Source organism: Piliocolobus tephrosceles, chromosome 2, assembly GCF_002776525.5.
Source record: "Piliocolobus tephrosceles isolate RC106 chromosome 2, ASM277652v3, whole genome shotgun sequence".
In the NCBI taxonomy this organism is placed as follows: domain Eukaryota; kingdom Metazoa; phylum Chordata; class Mammalia; order Primates; family Cercopithecidae; genus Piliocolobus; species Piliocolobus tephrosceles.
In genome coordinates this window covers 7,917,990-7,937,131 of record NC_045435.1, presented here as the reverse complement: position 1 = coordinate 7,937,131, position 19,142 = coordinate 7,917,990, and the positions used below count along the sequence as shown (strand labels likewise).

The 19,142-nt window shown below is 42.4% G+C and overlaps 1 protein-coding gene across 4 annotated transcripts in view; it reads left to right on the top strand.

Moving 5' to 3' along the window:
- Positions 1 to 9,233, top strand: part of COL8A1 (collagen type VIII alpha 1 chain) — a 161,801-nt gene extending 152,568 nt beyond the window's left edge. For 2 of the 4 annotated variants that reach the window (XM_023211997.2, XM_023211988.2), the window contains 2 exons: positions 739 to 1,069; positions 4,284 to 9,233. In XM_023211997.2, the coding sequence (XP_023067765.1) occupies positions 742 to 1,069; positions 4,284 to 6,190 (2,235 nt within the window). In that variant the 5' untranslated portion in view covers positions 739 to 741 and the 3' untranslated portion in view covers positions 6,191 to 9,233. Of the gene's footprint in view, positions 1 to 738; positions 1,070 to 4,280 lie in introns of those variants that run through there. The other 2 variants (XM_023212007.1, XM_023211979.1) reach the window with 2 other exon arrangements.
- The last annotated feature ends 9,909 nt before the right edge of the window (positions 9,234 to 19,142 follow it).

The window sequence follows — 19,142 nt, the reverse complement described above, 5'->3', positions numbered from 1 at the left end:
TAGATTTCATGCAAATGTAGACTGCCCAAACTAACAGTGGCTTAAAGAAGATAGAACTTCACTTCTCTCTTGGGTAAACAAAGTCCAGATTTAAGGATTGGTATGGCATCTTCTATTCAACCAGGACTGAGGTTTCTTCTAGCTTGTTTTGTCATCCTCTATGCACTGCATTCACCTCATGGTCCAAGATGTGTGGTCCCTTAATAAAGGGACCTAAAAAATATGTTTTTAAATATGTTTTAAAATATTCCCTAAAAAAATATGTTTCCAGCAACATATCAGCAATCCAGCCAGAAGGAAGGAGGAAGGGGAAGACATGCCCACTCCTTTTTAGGATTCTTCCTGGAAGGTACACCCATGACAACTACACACAATTGGCCAGAATGGCTGAAACGGCCCTGTCTGGCTGAAATGTCTTCATTCTGGGCTGCTCTACTCCCAGGTGAAGATGTGAAAATAGGGGAAGAAAGGCAGAATCGATATGGGGGACAACCAGTAGTCTCTCCCATAGTCTGTGTTCCCACCAATTGCCTTTATTTGACAGATTCCACTCTTCTCTATTTTTCGTTTGTTTGTTTTCTATAGAAAGGTAGCATTTTCCTTTTCATTTGCCTTCTATCATGAAGTTCTGCTGTTAAAGACTGTTTCCCTTTTTTTCCCCGCTTCTAGCTCTAAATAAACTCAAGTCACCTGGCCTTGCAGAGTTTCACCAAGTTGGTGCATTGGTTCCTCCCACAGGTGATGGCTGTGCTGCCTGGCCCTCTGCAGCTGCTGGGAGTGCTGCTTACCATTTCCCTGAGCTCCATCAGGCTCATTCAGGCTGGTGCCTACTATGGGATCAAGCCACTGCCACCTCAAATTCCTCCTCAGATGCCACCACAAATTCCACAATACCAGCCCCTGGGTCAGCAAGTACCTCACATGCCTTTGGCCAAAGATGGCCTTGCCATGGGCAAGGAGATGCCCCACTTGCAGTATGGCAAAGAGTATCCGCACCTACCCCAATATATGAAGGAAATTCAACCGGCGCCAAGAATGGGCAAGGAAGCAGTACCCAAGAAAGGCAAAGGTAATATCATACTCCCAGGCTGTTATAAAACAACAGCTTTCCCAACCTCTAAATTATGGGATCAGAGGGGGAAGATCTATTTGAGAAACTTTAGTTTTAGAATTTGTTATTGGCATTTTAAAAATGCCTACTGTGTTCTAAACCATATTCTTGAAAAGTTCAAACCTTAAAGATACAGATAAGATTACCATTTATGTTTTGCTTTATTATTTTAACTAGCATCAGATTAAATAAAATATGTTAAATCACAAATAGTCTATCCTCTTATTATTTATTTATTCAAACATTCAGCAACTATCTATAGGGAGCACCTATTTGTGTCAGGCTCTGGGTCAGATGCTGGGAGCTAAAGCAGTGAAAACAAAGAAAGGTGACAAGTCAGTCTTCTGAACTAAGAGAACAGTGTTGTAAGGACCTGCTGTGTTAAAAGAAAAGTCACATGAAAGCATTTTGCGAACAAAGTATTAGATAAGTGCAAGTGTTTTTAATATTACTCTAATTACATATGTCAATCAATAGATCAACAGAAGGAAACTAAGAGTACAGACTGCATCCAGGGATGACACCTGAAAATCTCTCCTGTTGCTTTCTTGGCATATTTATTTAGCACCTACAAAATGCCCCTCAGTGTGATAGACACTTGACAATAAATTCATTTGGTTTGTCTGGAGTTCTCAGAAACCCAGCATTTGCTGCATCAGAGGAGCAATTACCTTTGAGTAAGTGGAGCCAGTCCCACTAGTCCCTACAATGGCAGGAAGCTCCACCTCTGGAGAACTACTGGATTTGGAACTTAGAGGCCTAGAGGCCTGGATGCCAGAAATGAGAGGGACCTAGTCATTTGACCTTTCTGAGCCTATTTTTCTTCATTTGTAAAATAAGGTTGTTGAGAGAATCAGTGACATACACGCTAAGCAAAGTGCTGAGTAAATGCTAAAGCACCATAGGAAACTGGAGTTGCTACAACTGCTCATTCAACAAATCCTCAGTAAGAACAGAATGTGTTCCAGGCACTGTGCTAGACACCAGGGATTCCTGATTCATCTCTCCTACTCTTCCCCAAATAACTCAATACAGTAACTACACAATTCACTGGTTAGAAATAGCATGCCTGAATAGTACTATAATCATATCTATATTCACATAAAGAAAGTATTATTGACTTTCTTCTCTTTAGGAGATCGTACTATACTTAGAAGATTATCTCAGACATTTCTTTTCCTTCCTTTATTGAATGGCTTGCCTGGCCTTTGGCACTTCTTGTACTTACTCTGATGGGTACTCATATTTTAAAAGAATATGAATTCTCTGTTTGTATTTTATTCCCGGACAGTAAGTCAGTGAAAAGTACAATGGTCAGGATTAAGGTGCAACTAGTGACATAAGCATTATGCCAAGAAGATACTGGGACCATACATTTCATTTCTCCATGTTATCCATTAGTCCCAGCAGCATGGGAGATCCAGAGTTGTGTTTATCTGAAAGGCACAGCATGTTCATTATAACAGCGTGTGCTGTGTATTTCGATAACAATTTGAGAAACGGTGACACCTTTCACATTTAATCTTGTAGTGTGGCTGTCTTATTCTTATTCTTGTGTGTAGACAGGCAAGCAGAGATGCTGATGGCTTAAGGGACCCAGTCACGATCTTATGCCAAGACCAGAAAGATAAGCAGAGCTTCTTGCTCCTAAACCAAGCTCTCGACTTCATCCATACTGTTTATCGTTCTAAAATATCTTACTCAGCTCTCCTACTTAAAAGCCAGATTTGCATATGAGAAAGTATTTGTTAAATTAATGAACTAATATTTGAGGCTTAGGAAATTCCACAGCACATTGAAGAAATTAAGCAAATCTACTGATTCTAAAGGTAAGATGTTATTGAACCACACACAAAATAAAATAACTCTATTCTTTCCTTTTATATTCCATATCATACTGTATTTAAGCATAAGAGAAAACATTTTGGCCATAAATTATTATATTTAAAAACTTTGCCAGGCACAGAAAGAAAAATCCTGTATATTCTCACTTAAATGTGGAATCTAAAACAATCAAACTCATAGAAACCCAGAGGAGAACGGCGGTTACCAGAGGCCTTGGGGTGGGGTAGGAGGGAGAGAATGGAGAGATGATGATGAAAGGTTTAAAGCCTCAGTTAGGCAGGAGAAATAAGTTGTTTTTTGGATATCTGTTGCATAGCATAGTGAGTATAGTTAATAATAATGTATTACACACTTCAAAATCACTGAAAGAGTACATTTTAAATTTCTCACCAGATAAAAATAAGTATTTGAAGTGACAGATATATTTAGCTTGATTTAATTACTCCACATTGTATTCATGACTCATAGTATCACTTTGTACCCCATAAATAAAATACAACTATAATTTGGATAATGACCCCAATATTGTTTAAAATACACACACACACACACACACACACACCCACCCAGAACAAATGAGATGAAAATATATATACATGTTAAGTGGTTATCTCTGAGTAGTGGGCTTATAGGCAAATTTGATTTTTCTTTATACATCTTTGAATCTTCCAAATTCACTATAATAAACACACCATAGTATCTCCAAGTTTTATACTTGGAAAAATGTTTCTTCATTACTTTTTAGCTTCTTTACTTAACCAGTGCTGATACAAGCAGCTTCACATATCAGTTATCAAAAAATACCTCAAATACATTTAAAAAATTGTCAGCTTGATTTTTCTTTCTTATTTATTTTTTTCTTTTTGGAGACAGAGTTTTGCTCTTTCATCCAGGCTGGAGTGCAGTGGTGCAATCTCAGCTCACTGCAACCTCTGCTTCCTGGGTTCAAGTGATTCACCTGCCTCAGCCTCCCAAGTAGCTGGGACTACAGGCACATGTCACCACACCCAGCTAATTTTTTGTATTTTTAGTAGAGATGGGGTTTTGCCATGTTGGCCAAGCTGGTCTCAAACTCCTGACTTCAGGTGATGCACCTGCCTGGGCCTCCCAAAGCTGTAGGATTATAGGCATGAGCCACCGTACTCAGACTGATTTTTAAGTTCTAGAAGATGAGCACATTATTCCTAGTCTTTCCTCTTGATAAGTATTAGGCAAATGTGTCAGAAATAAATAATGGTTGTCAGTACTTCATTGATGTGAGAGACAATCTACTAATCAATCTCTCTCTCTCCTCCCATACCCCTTCTCTCTCTTCTCTTCCCAGTAGAAATACCATTAGCCAGTTTACGAGGGGAACAAGGTCCCCGTGGAGAGCCTGGCCCGAGAGGACCACCTGGGCCCCCTGGTTTGCCAGGTCATGGGATACCTGGAATTAAAGGAAAACCAGGGCCACAGGGATATCCAGGAGTTGGAAAGCCAGGTATGCCTGGAATGCCAGGGAAGCCAGGAGCCATGGGCATGCCTGGGGCAAAAGGAGACATTGGACAGAAAGGGGAAATTGGGCCTATGGGGATCCCAGGACCACAAGGACCTCCAGGGCCTCATGGACTTCCTGGCATTGGGAAGCCAGGTGGGCCAGGGTTACCAGGGCAACCAGGACCAAAGGGTGATCGAGGACTCAAAGGACTACCAGGACCTCAAGGCCTTCGGGGTCCTAAAGGAGACAAGGGCTTCGGGATGCCAGGCGCGCCCGGCGCAAAGGGCCCTCCAGGGATGCATGGCCCTCCTGGCCCTGTTGGACTGCCAGGAGTGGGCAAACCAGGAGTGACAGGCTTCCCGGGACCCCAGGGCCCCCTGGGAAAGCCAGGGGCTCCAGGAGAACCTGGGCCACAAGGCCCTATTGGGGTACCAGGGGTTCAAGGACCTCCTGGGATACCCGGAGTTGGAAAGCCAGGCCAGGATGGGATCCCAGGCCAGCCAGGATTTCCAGGTGGCAAAGGGGAGCAAGGACTGCCAGGGTTACCAGGACCGCCAGGCCTTCCAGGGATTGGGAAACCAGGCTTCCCAGGACCCAAAGGTGACAGGGGCATAGGAGGTGTTCCTGGGGCTCTTGGACCAAGAGGGGAGAAAGGACCAATAGGTGCTCCAGGAATAGGGGGTCCTCCAGGCGAGCCAGGCCTGCCTGGAATCCCAGGTCCTATGGGCCCTCCAGGTGCTATTGGTTTTCCTGGACCCAAAGGAGAAGGTGGGATTGTAGGGCCACAGGGGCCACCAGGTCCCAAGGGTGAGCCAGGGCTTCAAGGCTTCCCAGGGAAGCCAGGTTTCCTTGGTGAAGTAGGGCCTCCTGGCATGAGGGGTTTGCCAGGTCCCATAGGGCCCAAGGGGGAAGCTGGGCTCAAAGGTGTGCCAGGACTCCCTGGCGTTCCAGGGCTTCTCGGACCTAAGGGAGAGCCAGGAATCCCAGGGGAGCAGGGTTTACAGGGCCCCCCAGGTATCCCAGGGATTGGGGGCCCTAGTGGCCCCATTGGACCACCTGGGATTCCAGGCCCCAAAGGGGAGCCCGGCCTCCCAGGGCCCCCTGGGTTCCCTGGTGTAGGGAAACCCGGAGTGGCAGGACTTCATGGCCCCCCAGGGAAGCCTGGTGCTCTTGGTCCTCAAGGCCAGCCTGGCCTTCCAGGACCCCCAGGCCCTCCAGGACCCCCAGGACCCCCAGCCTTGATGCCCCCTACACCACCACCCCAGGGAGAGTATCTGCCAGATATGGGGCTGGGAATTGATGGTGTGAAACCCCCCCATGCCTACGGGGCTAAGAAAGGCAAGAATGGAGGGCCAGCCTACGAGATGCCTGCATTTACCGCCGAGCTAACCGCACCTTTCCCACCGGTGGGGGCCCCAGTGAAGTTTGACAAACTGCTCTATAACGGCAGACAGAACTACAACCCGCAGACGGGCATTTTCACCTGTGAGGTCCCTGGTGTCTACTACTTTGCATACCACGTTCACTGCAAGGGGGGCAACGTGTGGGTTGCTCTATTCAAGAACAACGAGCCCGTGATGTACACGTATGACGAGTACAAAAAGGGCTTCCTGGACCAGGCGTCTGGGAGTGCAGTGCTGCTGCTCAGGCCCGGAGACCGGGTGTTCCTCCAGATGCCCTCAGAACAGGCTGCAGGACTGTATGCCGGGCAGTATGTCCACTCCTCCTTTTCAGGATATTTATTGTATCCCATGTAAAAAAAAAGAAAAGAAAAGAAAGAGATTTTATAGAAGAAAAGAAAATGATGCACCAAAAAATCCAAATGAAAAACGTTAATTGCTTCAAAACATTTATATAGTTGGAAAGTTATATTTAAGTGAAAATTTGGACCATCGTGTACAAATAAAAACTAAGATGCATGTTTAATACTCCACACAGCAGCCTGTAATCGAGAATGATGGGATAGATTTATGTATCAAGTACTGACACTTGGTTGTACCCACTGGAATCATATTAGCTGTTATATGTTATATGCTTCCACAATAACCTGCTTATTCAGATCAGTCAAAGTATATCAGTATGAAAGATCATAGCTAATGAAAGGCACTCACTCATATTGTTTACTTTACAATATTTATAAATATGCCTTAAAGAAATATCAATGATAACAATTACATACCGTATTTACTTGCTTAATTTCCTCTGTATTTGTGTAGATACCTTGACATGGAATGTATGGTGGGGAGACCTGTAGTGTTACCGCCCCAGTGGGAGGGGGCCCTGGGGACCCTGGTAATGCTTTAGTCAAAGGGATATCTCTCTCATATCAGAAGCTGTGTCTTTTAGTAACAGGAGTCCTCATCAGAATTGCGTGTCTATTGTCTCTAAAAGAATGGGTGAACCAATCGGCCATTATGAATTTACTCAGTGCCTTCTCTGTACCTAGCACTGGGTAAGACACTTTCGTGGAGCATTAGACAGTAACCCTCAAGGAGCTAGAGAACCAGACGGGACACATGAGCAGTAATTAACTCACCAGAGTTTCTATTTCATTTTTTTTTTTCTGTGACTTATTTTTCTATTTTCTTTCCTCCATGTAATTTTCACTATGGCCCAACTAATATAAACACCTGGAAATTACAAGAAAAAAACTCTTCCTCCAATTGAACTTTCCAAATTTGTGGAATATTTATTTGTAATAGCAGTTATCAGTTATGCTTATATAGCATTAAAAATTCTCCTCCTTTGACCACACACACAACCACAGTGTGGTTCTAATCATGGAGATATCAGTAATTTTTAGTAACTGTGAATTTTGAAGACATATCTCTGTTTAGTATGTATGTAAATTAATGATAATCTGAGGTTCCAAAGTCAATTTTTTTTTTTTTTTTTTTTTGAGATTCAGTCTCACTGTCACCCAGGCTGGAGTGCAGTAGCACGATCTTGGCTTACTGCAACTTCCACCTCCTGGGTTCAAGCAATTGTCCTGTCTCAGCCTCCCAAGTACTGGGACTACAGTCTTGCGCCACCATGCCTGGCTAATTTTTGCATATTTAGTAAAGATGGGTTTTCGCCATGTTGGCCAGGCTGGTCTCGAACTCCTGGCCTCAAGTGATACACCTGCCTCAGCCTTCCAAAGTGCTGGGATTGCAGGTGTGAGCCACCGCACCCAGCCAAAGTCAATTTTCAAAATCCAAGCCATACTTTATTGGTGAGGGGGGAGTTTCAGAATTACACAGAAAAATTAATGTTTGAAAAAAAAAATTCTGAAATTTTGAATTTAAAAACGGATGTGCTGCTTCCGGGTATAGGAAGTAAAATTATAGGAAAAGAACTGTTTCTTTAGAAGCAGACTGTAGAAGGGCAATGTAGAATGTCAAAGGGCAACAAGAGCCCGTGTTTTTAATGTCATCCTGTACTTGGCACAAATCAAAGGCCAATATAAGTCTAAAAAGGAGAAATAAATATTTTTCCAGGTTTTTGCTTGGGCACATACTAACTGCTTTGGGCATCCTAATCTGATCTCAAAACACCGAAAACCCATTTTGAGCTTGCTATTAGCCTGCTGCTGACTCTATTAGTCACCTGAAGCAATAATGTGGGGTTATGGTGGTGGAATCTTGTATCTTTTTGTCAAAAATAAAACCGTGAGTTAAGGGGATAGATATAGATGGAAAAATATACAAATAAATACGGTATGAAAACACATAGAAATGTGTCTTTGTCAAATCTGAATCATTATTACCATCACAAAAATCCTTCTCTTGGCCAATATCTCATTTCCCTACACAGTATACAAGCACCATTTCTTCTCAATTTTTAAGAAGAGAAATTAGTCCATTACCACAGGGGTTCTTAGTCACTACTAATTATACAACAATCTTTTCCCAACAAAAAGATGACCTCCACAACCTTTGTTTTCAAAGCAGACAGCATTTATGTGGCCAAATATCCTTTGGGTTGTTCTTGAGGATACTGGTTTTGGGCTGATGACTATGGGGGAAACATGGATCCACTGGGCTCCTTCTGCTAAACAGCCACATTGAAATGGTTTTAAAGCAAGTCAGATGAGGTGGTTTGTAAAATTGTATTTATCTGTACATGTATGGGCTTTTAATTCCCACCAAGCAAGAGAGAAATTATCTTTTTAGTTAAAACCAAATTTCACTTTTCAAAATATCTTCCAACTTATTTATTGGTTGTTACTCAATTGCCTATATATATGTGTGTGTGTGTGTGTATGTGTGTGCATGTGTGTGTATGTGTATTATCAGACATAGGTTTCTAACTTTTAGACAGAAGAGGAGCAACATCTACGCCAAATACTGTGCATTCTACAATGGTGCTAATCTCAGACCTAAATGATACTCCATTTAATTTAAAAAAGAGTTTTAAATAATTATCTATGTGCCTATATTTCCCTTTTGAGTGCTGCACAACATGTTAACATATTAGTATAAAAGCAGATGAAACAACCACATGTTCTAAAGTCTAGGGATTGTGCTATAATCCCTATTTAGTTCAAAATTAACCAGAATTCTTCCATGTGAAATGGACCAAACTCATATTATTGTTATGTAAATACAGAGTTTTAATGCAGTATGACATCCCACAGGGGAGAAGAATGTCTGTAGTGGGTGACTGGTATCAAATATTTTACAGAATACAATGAACGGTGAACAGACTGGTAACTTGTTTGAGTTTCCATGACAGATTTGAGACTTGTCAATAGCAAATCATTTCTGTATTTAAATTTTTGTACTGATTTCAAAACCATCATTAAATATCTTTAAAAGTGTGTTTCTCATCTTGTTCATATCATTCAGTTGACGCTGAACCTCACAAGCATTTTTAAATTCCTACTCTTATGAATTAGCTGCTGAAATAGAGACCTAAAATAAGCATAGCTTACACGGAACAATTTATTCCTCTTTGACATAAGAGCTCCTAGGATAAGCAGTCTAGGACTCACATGGTAGTTCCAATCAGGGCCCCAGGCTCCTTCCATCTTATTGCTCTTCTACCTCAAGGCTGTTGCCCTCATCTCCATGGTCCAGGATACTAACCATCAGTCACATTCTATCCCCAGGGAGGATGAACAAAGCAGGAAGGACAGGACATGCTTTTTGCTTTAAAGAACTCAACCTAGTAGCTGCTTGGATCACTCTCTCCCACATCCCTTGGCTCCAAATTTAGTCACATGACCACAAGAGGCTGTAAGGAAGTGTGGGAAATTGAATAGTCTATGTAACCATATGCCCAGCTAAAAATCAGGGGTTCTATTTTTAGTAGTATGGGAGAAGAGGGAATCCATATTAGGGAATAATTAGCTGCTGCATCTGCCACTTCCATTACAAAAGAAAAAATGGCCATGGAGTTCTCTTTTCCCGCAAGAGACCAATCTTCAAATACTCCATTCTATTTCACTCTGCCACAAAAAGAAAGCCAAATATTTTGAGGGGAGATAGTGGTGAGTGGAGGTAAAGGGAAGAAGCAGACCTGTTTGAAGAGCCTAAGGGTCTTAGTAAGACCCTGAGAAGAATTATGTTGTGATGACTTACCAATCCCAGAATGATCATAACTTACCACGTCTAAAATATTACAAAGGGATTATTCAAATCATTCAATAAGCAAGTATGTACCACCAGTCTATGGCTGGTTAACTTACTTGTTTAAACCATCAGGCTACAACTTCCATTCCCATACAGCCCAGTTAGTTTGGTTTTATTTCACAGCCAAATACACTTTCCTTACAGTCATCTTATTGGCATAGAGTGTTGTCACAAAAGTGAATAGAAGAACAGATAGAGGAAATGGAGGCAGGGAAGAGGAAATGGAGGCAGGGAAGAATAAATGGTTAGAATTCGTAATGCTGAACAGCAGGGCAAATCTATCATCACTGTTACTAAATAAAGGAAATCAAAATATATATCTTACAATGGGTGTATAGTACCCCTTTATATTAAAACAGAACACAAATAAAGTAGCCCCTACTTGGTGCCTAATACTACTAAGCAATGTGAGGCATACAAAAGGACAGAAGACGTAACTCTTCTCCTTAAAAAATTATCTTCTGGGCCAGGTGTGGTGGCTCACACCTGTAATCCCATCACTTTAGGAGGCTGAGGTGGGCGGATCACAAGGTCAAGAGATCATCCTGGCCAACCTGGTGAAACCCTGTCTCTACTAAAAATACAAAAATTAGCTGGGGGTGGTGGCACACGCCTGTAGTCCCAGTTACTCAGGAGGCTGAGGCAGGAGAATCGCTTGAACCCAGGAGGCGGAGGTTGCAGTGAGCCGAGATCAATCCACTGCACTCCAGCCTGGCACCAGAGCAAGACTGTGTTAAAAAAAAAAAAAATATATATATATCTTGCTTGGAGGATATCAAGATGTTTGTTAAACAGAAAATTGATTCCAAGAGCAGAGCCTGCACAGAGCAGGGTGTTGTGTTGTTGACTGGATTCATACGTGCTAGAGAAATTCAGAAAGAGAAAGACAGTTCCATGCTGCTGTCTTCCTGGGAATACCTTCTCTGACCTGTCTGCTGGGTAAACTCCTCACCCTTCAGGGTCATTTTCTCCCCTACATCACCAATCTGCCTCACCCATGCCTCTGTCCCTTCACTTTTTCTGCTTTGTAACTGAACCACTTGTCGTCTTCCCTATTATAGTGTAAGCTTCTGTGAGCAGGCTAGTTCTTTCATTTTTTCATCCACAGCCTATCATCGAGTAGTGGTCTAATACCAGGATGAGGAAAGAATGAATCCCTGAAGAATGCTGTGGGGTGAGGGGTGGGGGCAGGGAGTCCTAAACTGGATGTGAGTTTAGACCAAATGGCAGGAAACTCTCTTCTAGCTCAGGTATTCAAGATTATGTAGAAGCTAACTGTGGGATAAAAATTTCAGATTGTTGGAGAGGTGATTTTTAAAGATATGTAGAATTTGGAGGGAGGGATCGTGAAAGTATCCCAAGAGAAACAGCTTCTCCTCCTCTAATCGAAAGGAGAAAACTAAGTGTGTATGTGTATGTGTCTTGAGTGGCAGGCGGAAAGGAAGTTGAGCTTAGGAAAATGGTCTGACTAGATCAGAGCATCTACCCAAGTACTAGTAAAGGAAATTAATTTAATAAATAAAGGAAGGTCAGTCAAGTGACACAGCGCTTCACATACAGGGAAGAGACATTTCTATTTTTAATATGCAATAAGACACAGTAGTTCCTTAAGTGGGAAAATGGTATAAAAATAGGTATTTTGGAAAAATTATTTTGACGACGCTATGAAGCTGACACTGAAGAAGGCAGGTTACACGTATTAAAACCAATTATGAGACCAGACCATCTTTTTTTTTTTTTTGAGATGGAGTCTCGCTCTGTCGCCCAGGCTGGAGTGCAGTGGCCGGATCTCAGCTCACTGCAAGCTCCGCCTCCCGGGTTTACGCCATTCTCCTGCCTCAGCCTCCCGAGTAGCTGGGACTATGGGCGCCCACCACCTCGCCTGGCTAGTTTTTTGTATTTTTTAGTAGAGACGGGGTTTCACCAGGTTAGGTTAGCCAGGATGGTCTCGATCTCCTGACCTCGTGATCCGCCCGTCTCGGCCTCCCAAAGTGCTGGGATTACAGGCGTGAGCCACCATGCCCGGCCGACCAGACCATCTTTTATGCAGAAATGAAATATTGGGTGATGGTGAAGGACCCTAAATAGACCTTGCAAGTGAGGAGGTAGAAGAAGGTAGGTTCAGGTGTCAGGGTTTAAGGGCTGCATGACAATGAAGCTGTTTCAGAGCCTCAGAACTGGGATGATGAAGAATGAAAAAACTGAAGAGCTAGCTGAAAGACTGATTCGAACTTGGGGACAATACTAGATGGCCTTATAAGACAGAAGGAAGCTTGGCCCCAAAAGAAGGAAATTTGGCCCCAAATGGCAGTTTCCTCCCATTAACAAACTTGGAAAACACGGATGGTGCCATCAACAGAAATGGGTAGGCCATTAGTAGAACCCATGCCAGGCAGGATACAGGGGAAGACACCCAGTTTGTTTAAAGACTTGTTGAATCTGACCTGATGGTGGGTTTTTTAGTTTGCTAGGGTCACCATTAATGAAGTGCCACACACTGGGTAGGCTTAAATAACATACTTTATCACAGTCCTGAGGCTAGAAGTTCAAGATCAAGGTGTCAGCAGGGTTGGTTTCTTCTGAGGCCTCTCTCTTTGGCTCATAGATGGCCATCATTTACCTATGTCTTCACATAATCTTCCCCCTATCTGTGTCCTAATTTCTGCTTTTTATAAAGACATCAGTCATACTGGATTAGGGTTTACCTTTGTGACCTCCTCTTAACTTAATTACTTAAAGGTGCTATTTCCATATATGTCACATTCTGAGGTCCTGAGGTCCTGCAGATTAGGACTTCAACATACGCATTCTGGGGGACACAATTCAGTCGGTAACAGTGGAAGATGCCTGCGCTCCAAAGATGTGTTTTTGGCAGGAAGATGAAAGGTAGAACTGTGAGCCTGGGGAGAGGTCTCATGGCCTCTTGTAATAAGAGGGAGAAAAAAGACTAATCTGTAATTAGTAACACCATTTGCAGAACAAAATAAATTGCTTTAGAATTTCCTCCTTCATGTACTGCAAGAAGTTAGTTTAACATATCATTTCATCAAAGATACAGCAAAGATAAACATATGGAATTACAAGGCATTCCAAACATACAGAGCCAACATAGAGTTGAAACCAATGATGTCTTATTATATTTTGGGAGTTTCTCTCCTTAATGGTTCTTGTGACAATGAAAATGCAAATGTTCATGCTCATTCCATATCCTGAATAACAAAAATATCTCTGAAGTAGCCTTAGGATTATCTTTTAACAGAGAGTTGCACAGAATTTTGGATATTTTCTTTCATTTTATAGAACCAATACTTGTGTCTAGACAAATTTTATTCTCAAACAACTTATTCTTTATGAGTCAAAATCATCTAATAATGTGTCTTATTATTAGAAAAAAATTTTTTTTGCTAATTTCTAAGGATACATGTAATGGAATTTAAATCAAAGTGGGACATATCATCTCACTTTTACAAGTTATTCAGAAGCTTCTTGTGTGTGTTACTGAAACACTGGACCATCTAATCAAATTTTCCTTAGACACATCCAGAACCTTTCCAGAAACTTTTTTCTTTGCTATCTTACTGTAAGTAAAAATAGATTTGTATTAGAATCAAAGACACTTCTAAATTAAAGGTTATAAATCTTGAGGACATCTACATTTCACATGCCTTATTAAAACCATCACAACCTAAAAATTAATTTTGTAATAAGCACAGCCAAGTCAGTTCTCATCTGACAAGTGAGTGGCTGGCAGCAATTTTCACATCTGCTCTTCATTCGTGGGATGAGAGACACAGGGGAAAAGCTGATGTAACACTGATGACTCTCCACTTGCGTACTACTAATAATAGTCATCTTTCCTCAGCAAAGATGATGCTGTCCTTGCTATTTATTCTGCCAAACAAGACTCAAAATAAAAAAAAAAAAGTTAGGAGAGGGTTCTAGGGTCAAACCAAAAGAGAACAAACCTCAGCGCCTCTGTTCACCAGCTATGATACCTTGAACCAATTACTTAACCTCTTTAAACTCCAGTTTTTGCGTTTATAAGATAGTAAACGATAACACTGAGTATCTTCTACAATAGTTGGAAAGGGAGGTGAAGTACTAGGGTGTGGTATGGAGGGTGTATTAGTTCATTCTCTCACTGCTACAAAGAAATACCTGTGACTGGGTAATTTATTATGTATATATGTATGTATGTATGTATTTATTTATTTTTGAGACAGGTCTCGCTCTGTTGCCCTGGCTGAAGTACAGTAGTGCAATTATAACTCGCTGCAGCCTCGAACTCCTGGGCTCAAGCAATCCTCCTGCCTCAGCCTCCCAAGTAGCTGGGACTACAGGCACATACCATTACCTCTGGCTAGAGACTGGGTAATTTATAAAGAAAAGTTTAATTGGCTCACAGTTCCACAGGCTGTATAGGAAGCATGGCAGTATTTGCTTCTGAGGAGGCCTCAGGAAGCTTTTACTCATGGTGGAAGGCAAAAGTCAGAGCAGGCATCTTCTCATGGCTGGAGCAGGAGGAAGAGAGAAAGTGGGGAGGTGCAACACACTTTAAAACAACCAGATCTCATGAGAACTCACTCATACACTATCATGAGAACCACTGCATGGGGACAGTGCTAAAACATTTACGAAAAACGGCCTCCATGATCCAATCACCTCCCACACCCCACCTCCCACACTGGGGCTACATTTTGACATAAGATTTGGGTGGGGACAGAGATCCAAATCCTATCATTCCACCCTTGGCCCCTCCCAAATCTCATGTCCTTCTCACATTGCAAAATCCAATCACGCCTTCCCAACAGCCCCTCAAAGTCTTAACTCATTCCAGCGTTCACTCAAAAGTCTAAAGCCCAAAGTCTCATCTGAGACAAAGCTAGCCCCTTCCACCTATGAGCCTATAAAATAAAAAAAACAAGTTAGTTACTTCCAAGATACAATGGAGGTATAGGCATTGGGTAAATACTCCCATTCCAAAAGGGAGAAATTGGTCAAAATAAATGGGCTAGAGGCCCCATGCAAGTCTGAAACTCAGTAGGGCAGTCCCGAAATCTTAAAGCTCCAAAACAATCTCCTTTGACTCCATGTCTCACATCCAGGGCACACTGATGCAAGGGGTGGGCTCCCAAGATCTTGGGCAATTCCACCCCTATAGCTTTGCAGGATTCAGCTCCCAGAACTGCTCTCAAAGGCTGATGTTGAGTGCTTGTGGCTTGTTCAGGCAACAAGTGCAAGCTGTTAGCATATCTACCATTCTAGACTCTGGAGGACAGTGGCCCTCTTCTCACAGCTCCAGTAGGCAATGCTCCAGTGGAGACTCTGTGTGGGAGCTACAGTCCTGCATTTCCCTTCTGCACTGCCATAGTAGGGGTTCTCCATGAGGACTCTGCCCCTTCAGCAGGCTTCTGTCTGAACATCCAGGTTTTTCCACACATCCTCTGAAATCCAGGTGGGGGATCCCAAGCCTCAACTCTTGCACTCTGCATACCCACAGGCTTAACAGCATATGGAAACCACCAAGGCTTATGGTTTGCACCTTCTGAAGCAGTGGCCCAAGCTGTACCTGGACCACTTTGAGCCAGGGTTGGAGCTGGAATGGCTGGGATGCAGGGAGCAGTGTCCCAAGCCTGCAAAGGGTAGTGGGGCTCTGAGTGTGGCCCACAAAACTATTCTGTCCTCCTAGGCCTCCAGGCCTGTGATGGGAGGGGCTGCCACAAAGATCTCTGAAATGCCTTGGAGGCATTTTCGCCATTGTCATGACTATCAGCATGTGCCTTCCTTTTAGTTATACAAATTTCTTCAGCCAGCCTGAATTGCTCCCCTAAAAATGGGCTTTTCTTTTCTACCACATGACTGGGTTGCAAATTTTCCAAATGTTTATGTTCTGCTTCCCCTTTAAATGTAAGTTCTAGTTTTATGTCCTTGCTTTGCTGACACATTATTAGCATAGGTTGTTAGAAGCAGCCAGGCCACATCTTCAACACTGTGCTGCTTAGAAATTTCTTCTACCGATACCCTAAATCATCACTCTCAAGTTTAAAGTTCCACAGATCCCTGGGGCAGGGGTAAAATACCACCAGGTTCTTTGCTAACACATAACAAAAATAACATTTGCTCCAGTTTCCTTCTAATAAGTTTCTCACTTTCATCTGAGATCTCGTTACCCTGGACCTCATTGTCCATATCATTAACAGCATTTTGGTCATAACAGTTTAACAAGTCTCCGGGAAGTTCCAAATTTTCCCTCATCTTCCTGTCTTCTTCTGAGCCCACCAAATTGTTCAAACCTCTGCCTGCTACCCAGTTCCAAAGCTGACTCCACATTTTCAGGTATCTTTATAGCAATGCCCTACTCTTCAGTACCAATTTTCTGAATTAGTCTGTTCTTGCACTGCTATCAAGAAATACCTGAGACTGGGTAATCTACAAAGAAAAGAGATTTAATTGATTCATAGTTCTGCAGGCTGTACAGAAGCATTAGGGCATCAGCTTCTGGGAAGGCCTCAGGGATCTTCCAGAGGGGTAACAATTGCTACCATTTAGTGACTGCCAACCATGTGCCACAAACTGCTTTAAATGTTTTTATGTATTGACTTAGTTACTCCTCATAATAACTCTATTATTAGCTCCATTTTACAGCTAAAGAAATGGAGGCACTGGGCATGGTGGCTCACACTGGTAATCCCAGCACTTTGGGAGGCTGAGGTATGAGGATCACTTGAGCCTTGGAGTTTGAGACCAGTGTGGGTAACACAGTGAGATCCTGTCTCTACAAAAAAATATTTAAAAATTAGCCAGTGTGGTGGTGCGCACCTGTGGTACCAGCTACTTGGGAGGCTGGAGAGCAAGGATCCCTTGAGCCTGGGAGTTCAAGCCTTTAGTGAGCTATGATTGTGCCTGCACTCAAGACTAGGTGACAGAGTGAGACCTTGGAAAAAAGAAAAAAAAGAAAGAAAGAGACAGAGAGAGAGAGAAAAGAAAAGAAAACAAAACAGTGATATAGTAACTTGTCCAAGATCTAATAAATGACAATGCCAGGATTTTAATGGATATATCCAGCTTCATAGTCCACACTCTCAGGTATTACGCCAGATTGCCTCCTCAAGGAAGGAGACAAACGTTCTTAGCTATCTAAGAAGCAAACAACTGCCAGTGAGGGTTCAGGAAATGACAGGGCTCTCAGTTGTTTCTTGATTATTATGCTTACCAGAAACAACAGAAATAGTCAGTTACAAAAAGACTATGGCAGATGTTACGGTGACATTCCCATCCCTTAGAATATATAAAGGCAGCAGGCTTTGAAAAGGAAAGGGAACTACCTCACACTTATTAGGAAGACTAGTATCAAAACAAACAAAAACCAGATAATAACAAGTGTTGGCAAGGATATGGAGAAACTGGAACCCTTGTGCACTGCTGCGGGGGAATGTAAAACTGGACCACTATGAAACAGTATGGTGGTTTCTCAAAAAAATTAAAAATCAAGTTACTATATGATCAAGCATTTCCACTTCTGGGTATATACCCAGAAAAATGGAAAGCATGAACTCAGACATACGTGTGTATATTCATGTTCATAGCAACATTATTCACAATATCTAAAAGGTGGAATTAACCCAAGTGGCCACTAATAGATGAATGAATAAACAAAATGTGTCCTATAATGCAATGGGCTATTATACAGCCTTAAAAAGGAAGAAAATTTTGACACATGCTATAACATGGACGAATCTTGAGGACATCATGCCAGTCACAAAAGAACAAATATTGTATGACTGTACTTATATGCAGTACCCAGATTAGTCAAATTAATAGAGGTAACAAGTAGAATGGTGGTTGCCAGTGGCTGGAGTGAGGGGAGTTTTTGTATAATGGGCACAGAGTTTCAGTTTTGCAAGATAAAAAGAGTTCTGAGGATGAATGGTGGGGATGGTTGCACAACAATGTGAATGTACTTAATGCCACTGAACTAAACTGTACTTAATATACTTAAAAATGGTTAAGATAATACATTTTATATTATGTATCATTTACAATTTCAAAAAATGATGTCAAAGAGTTAAACTAAAGATGAACTATTTGTCAATAGGAATAAACCATAGGAGGCAATTGGAAATGACTTCTAGCAGCCTCCCTTACCTCCAAGTTCACTGCACTTCTCACCAAATGCACCAGGGGCCTAAGCAGCAGCATTTTGGTGGTCCCAAAACCACAAGTCCCAGCTCTCCCGGGAAAGCTTCTGCAGACCATTATGGAAACTCCCACTTTCTGTGCCTCCTCTACTTCAGTGGATGTTACCTCGTAGAGACCTTAAGACCTGGCTGCTGGATGCAGATGCTCTGCCTTCACCCATTAACTTCGAAGTACAAACCCAGATGACTGGATTTCTTTTTCCTCAGACCCAAATATGCAATCTGCATGCCAATTCTCTCATTACACAAGCAAAGTTAATCATCAGGTTTTTCTTCACCTAAATGAGATCTTTACGGAGCCCATACATACTCAAGATATAAGATTAGAAAAAGGAAACTTTAATTCAGCCATCTGACCTCAGCAGGCCCGGTCAGGAGAAGGAAGGAAAATCCACTGCCAATCTAGGCAGGGACCAACAAAGGAATATGGTTTTGGCAGCTTGCAGGTCCCTAAGAAACAAGGTCTCCCTCTCGTGGCCATGATAGAAACAGCAGTTCAACAAGCAGGTTTCAGCCAAATTTTTTCTCACAGGAATTCTGTTAATGTCAGGCATTCAGAGAGGTCATAGTGGGAATGGCTAGCCTCTGCTTCATGAAGTCTTGGACCACAGCTTGGGATCAATCAACAGCTGATGACTGGAATCACCTGGAGGAATCTTTATTTATAGGTCTGGCTGTGGATGCTGCCCATCAGCAGGGACCTTAGCTGAGCCGTGGGCCAGAATACCTACACGTGTTCTTTCCACAGGGTTTCTCTGTGTGGGCTACTTTGAGCTTTCTCACAGAGTGATGCCTGGGTTCCAAGTGAGCATCCCAAGGGAGCAAGGTGGAAATGCACAGAATTTTTGGGATCTAGCTTCAGAAGTCACACAACATCATTTCTACCATGTTCTCTT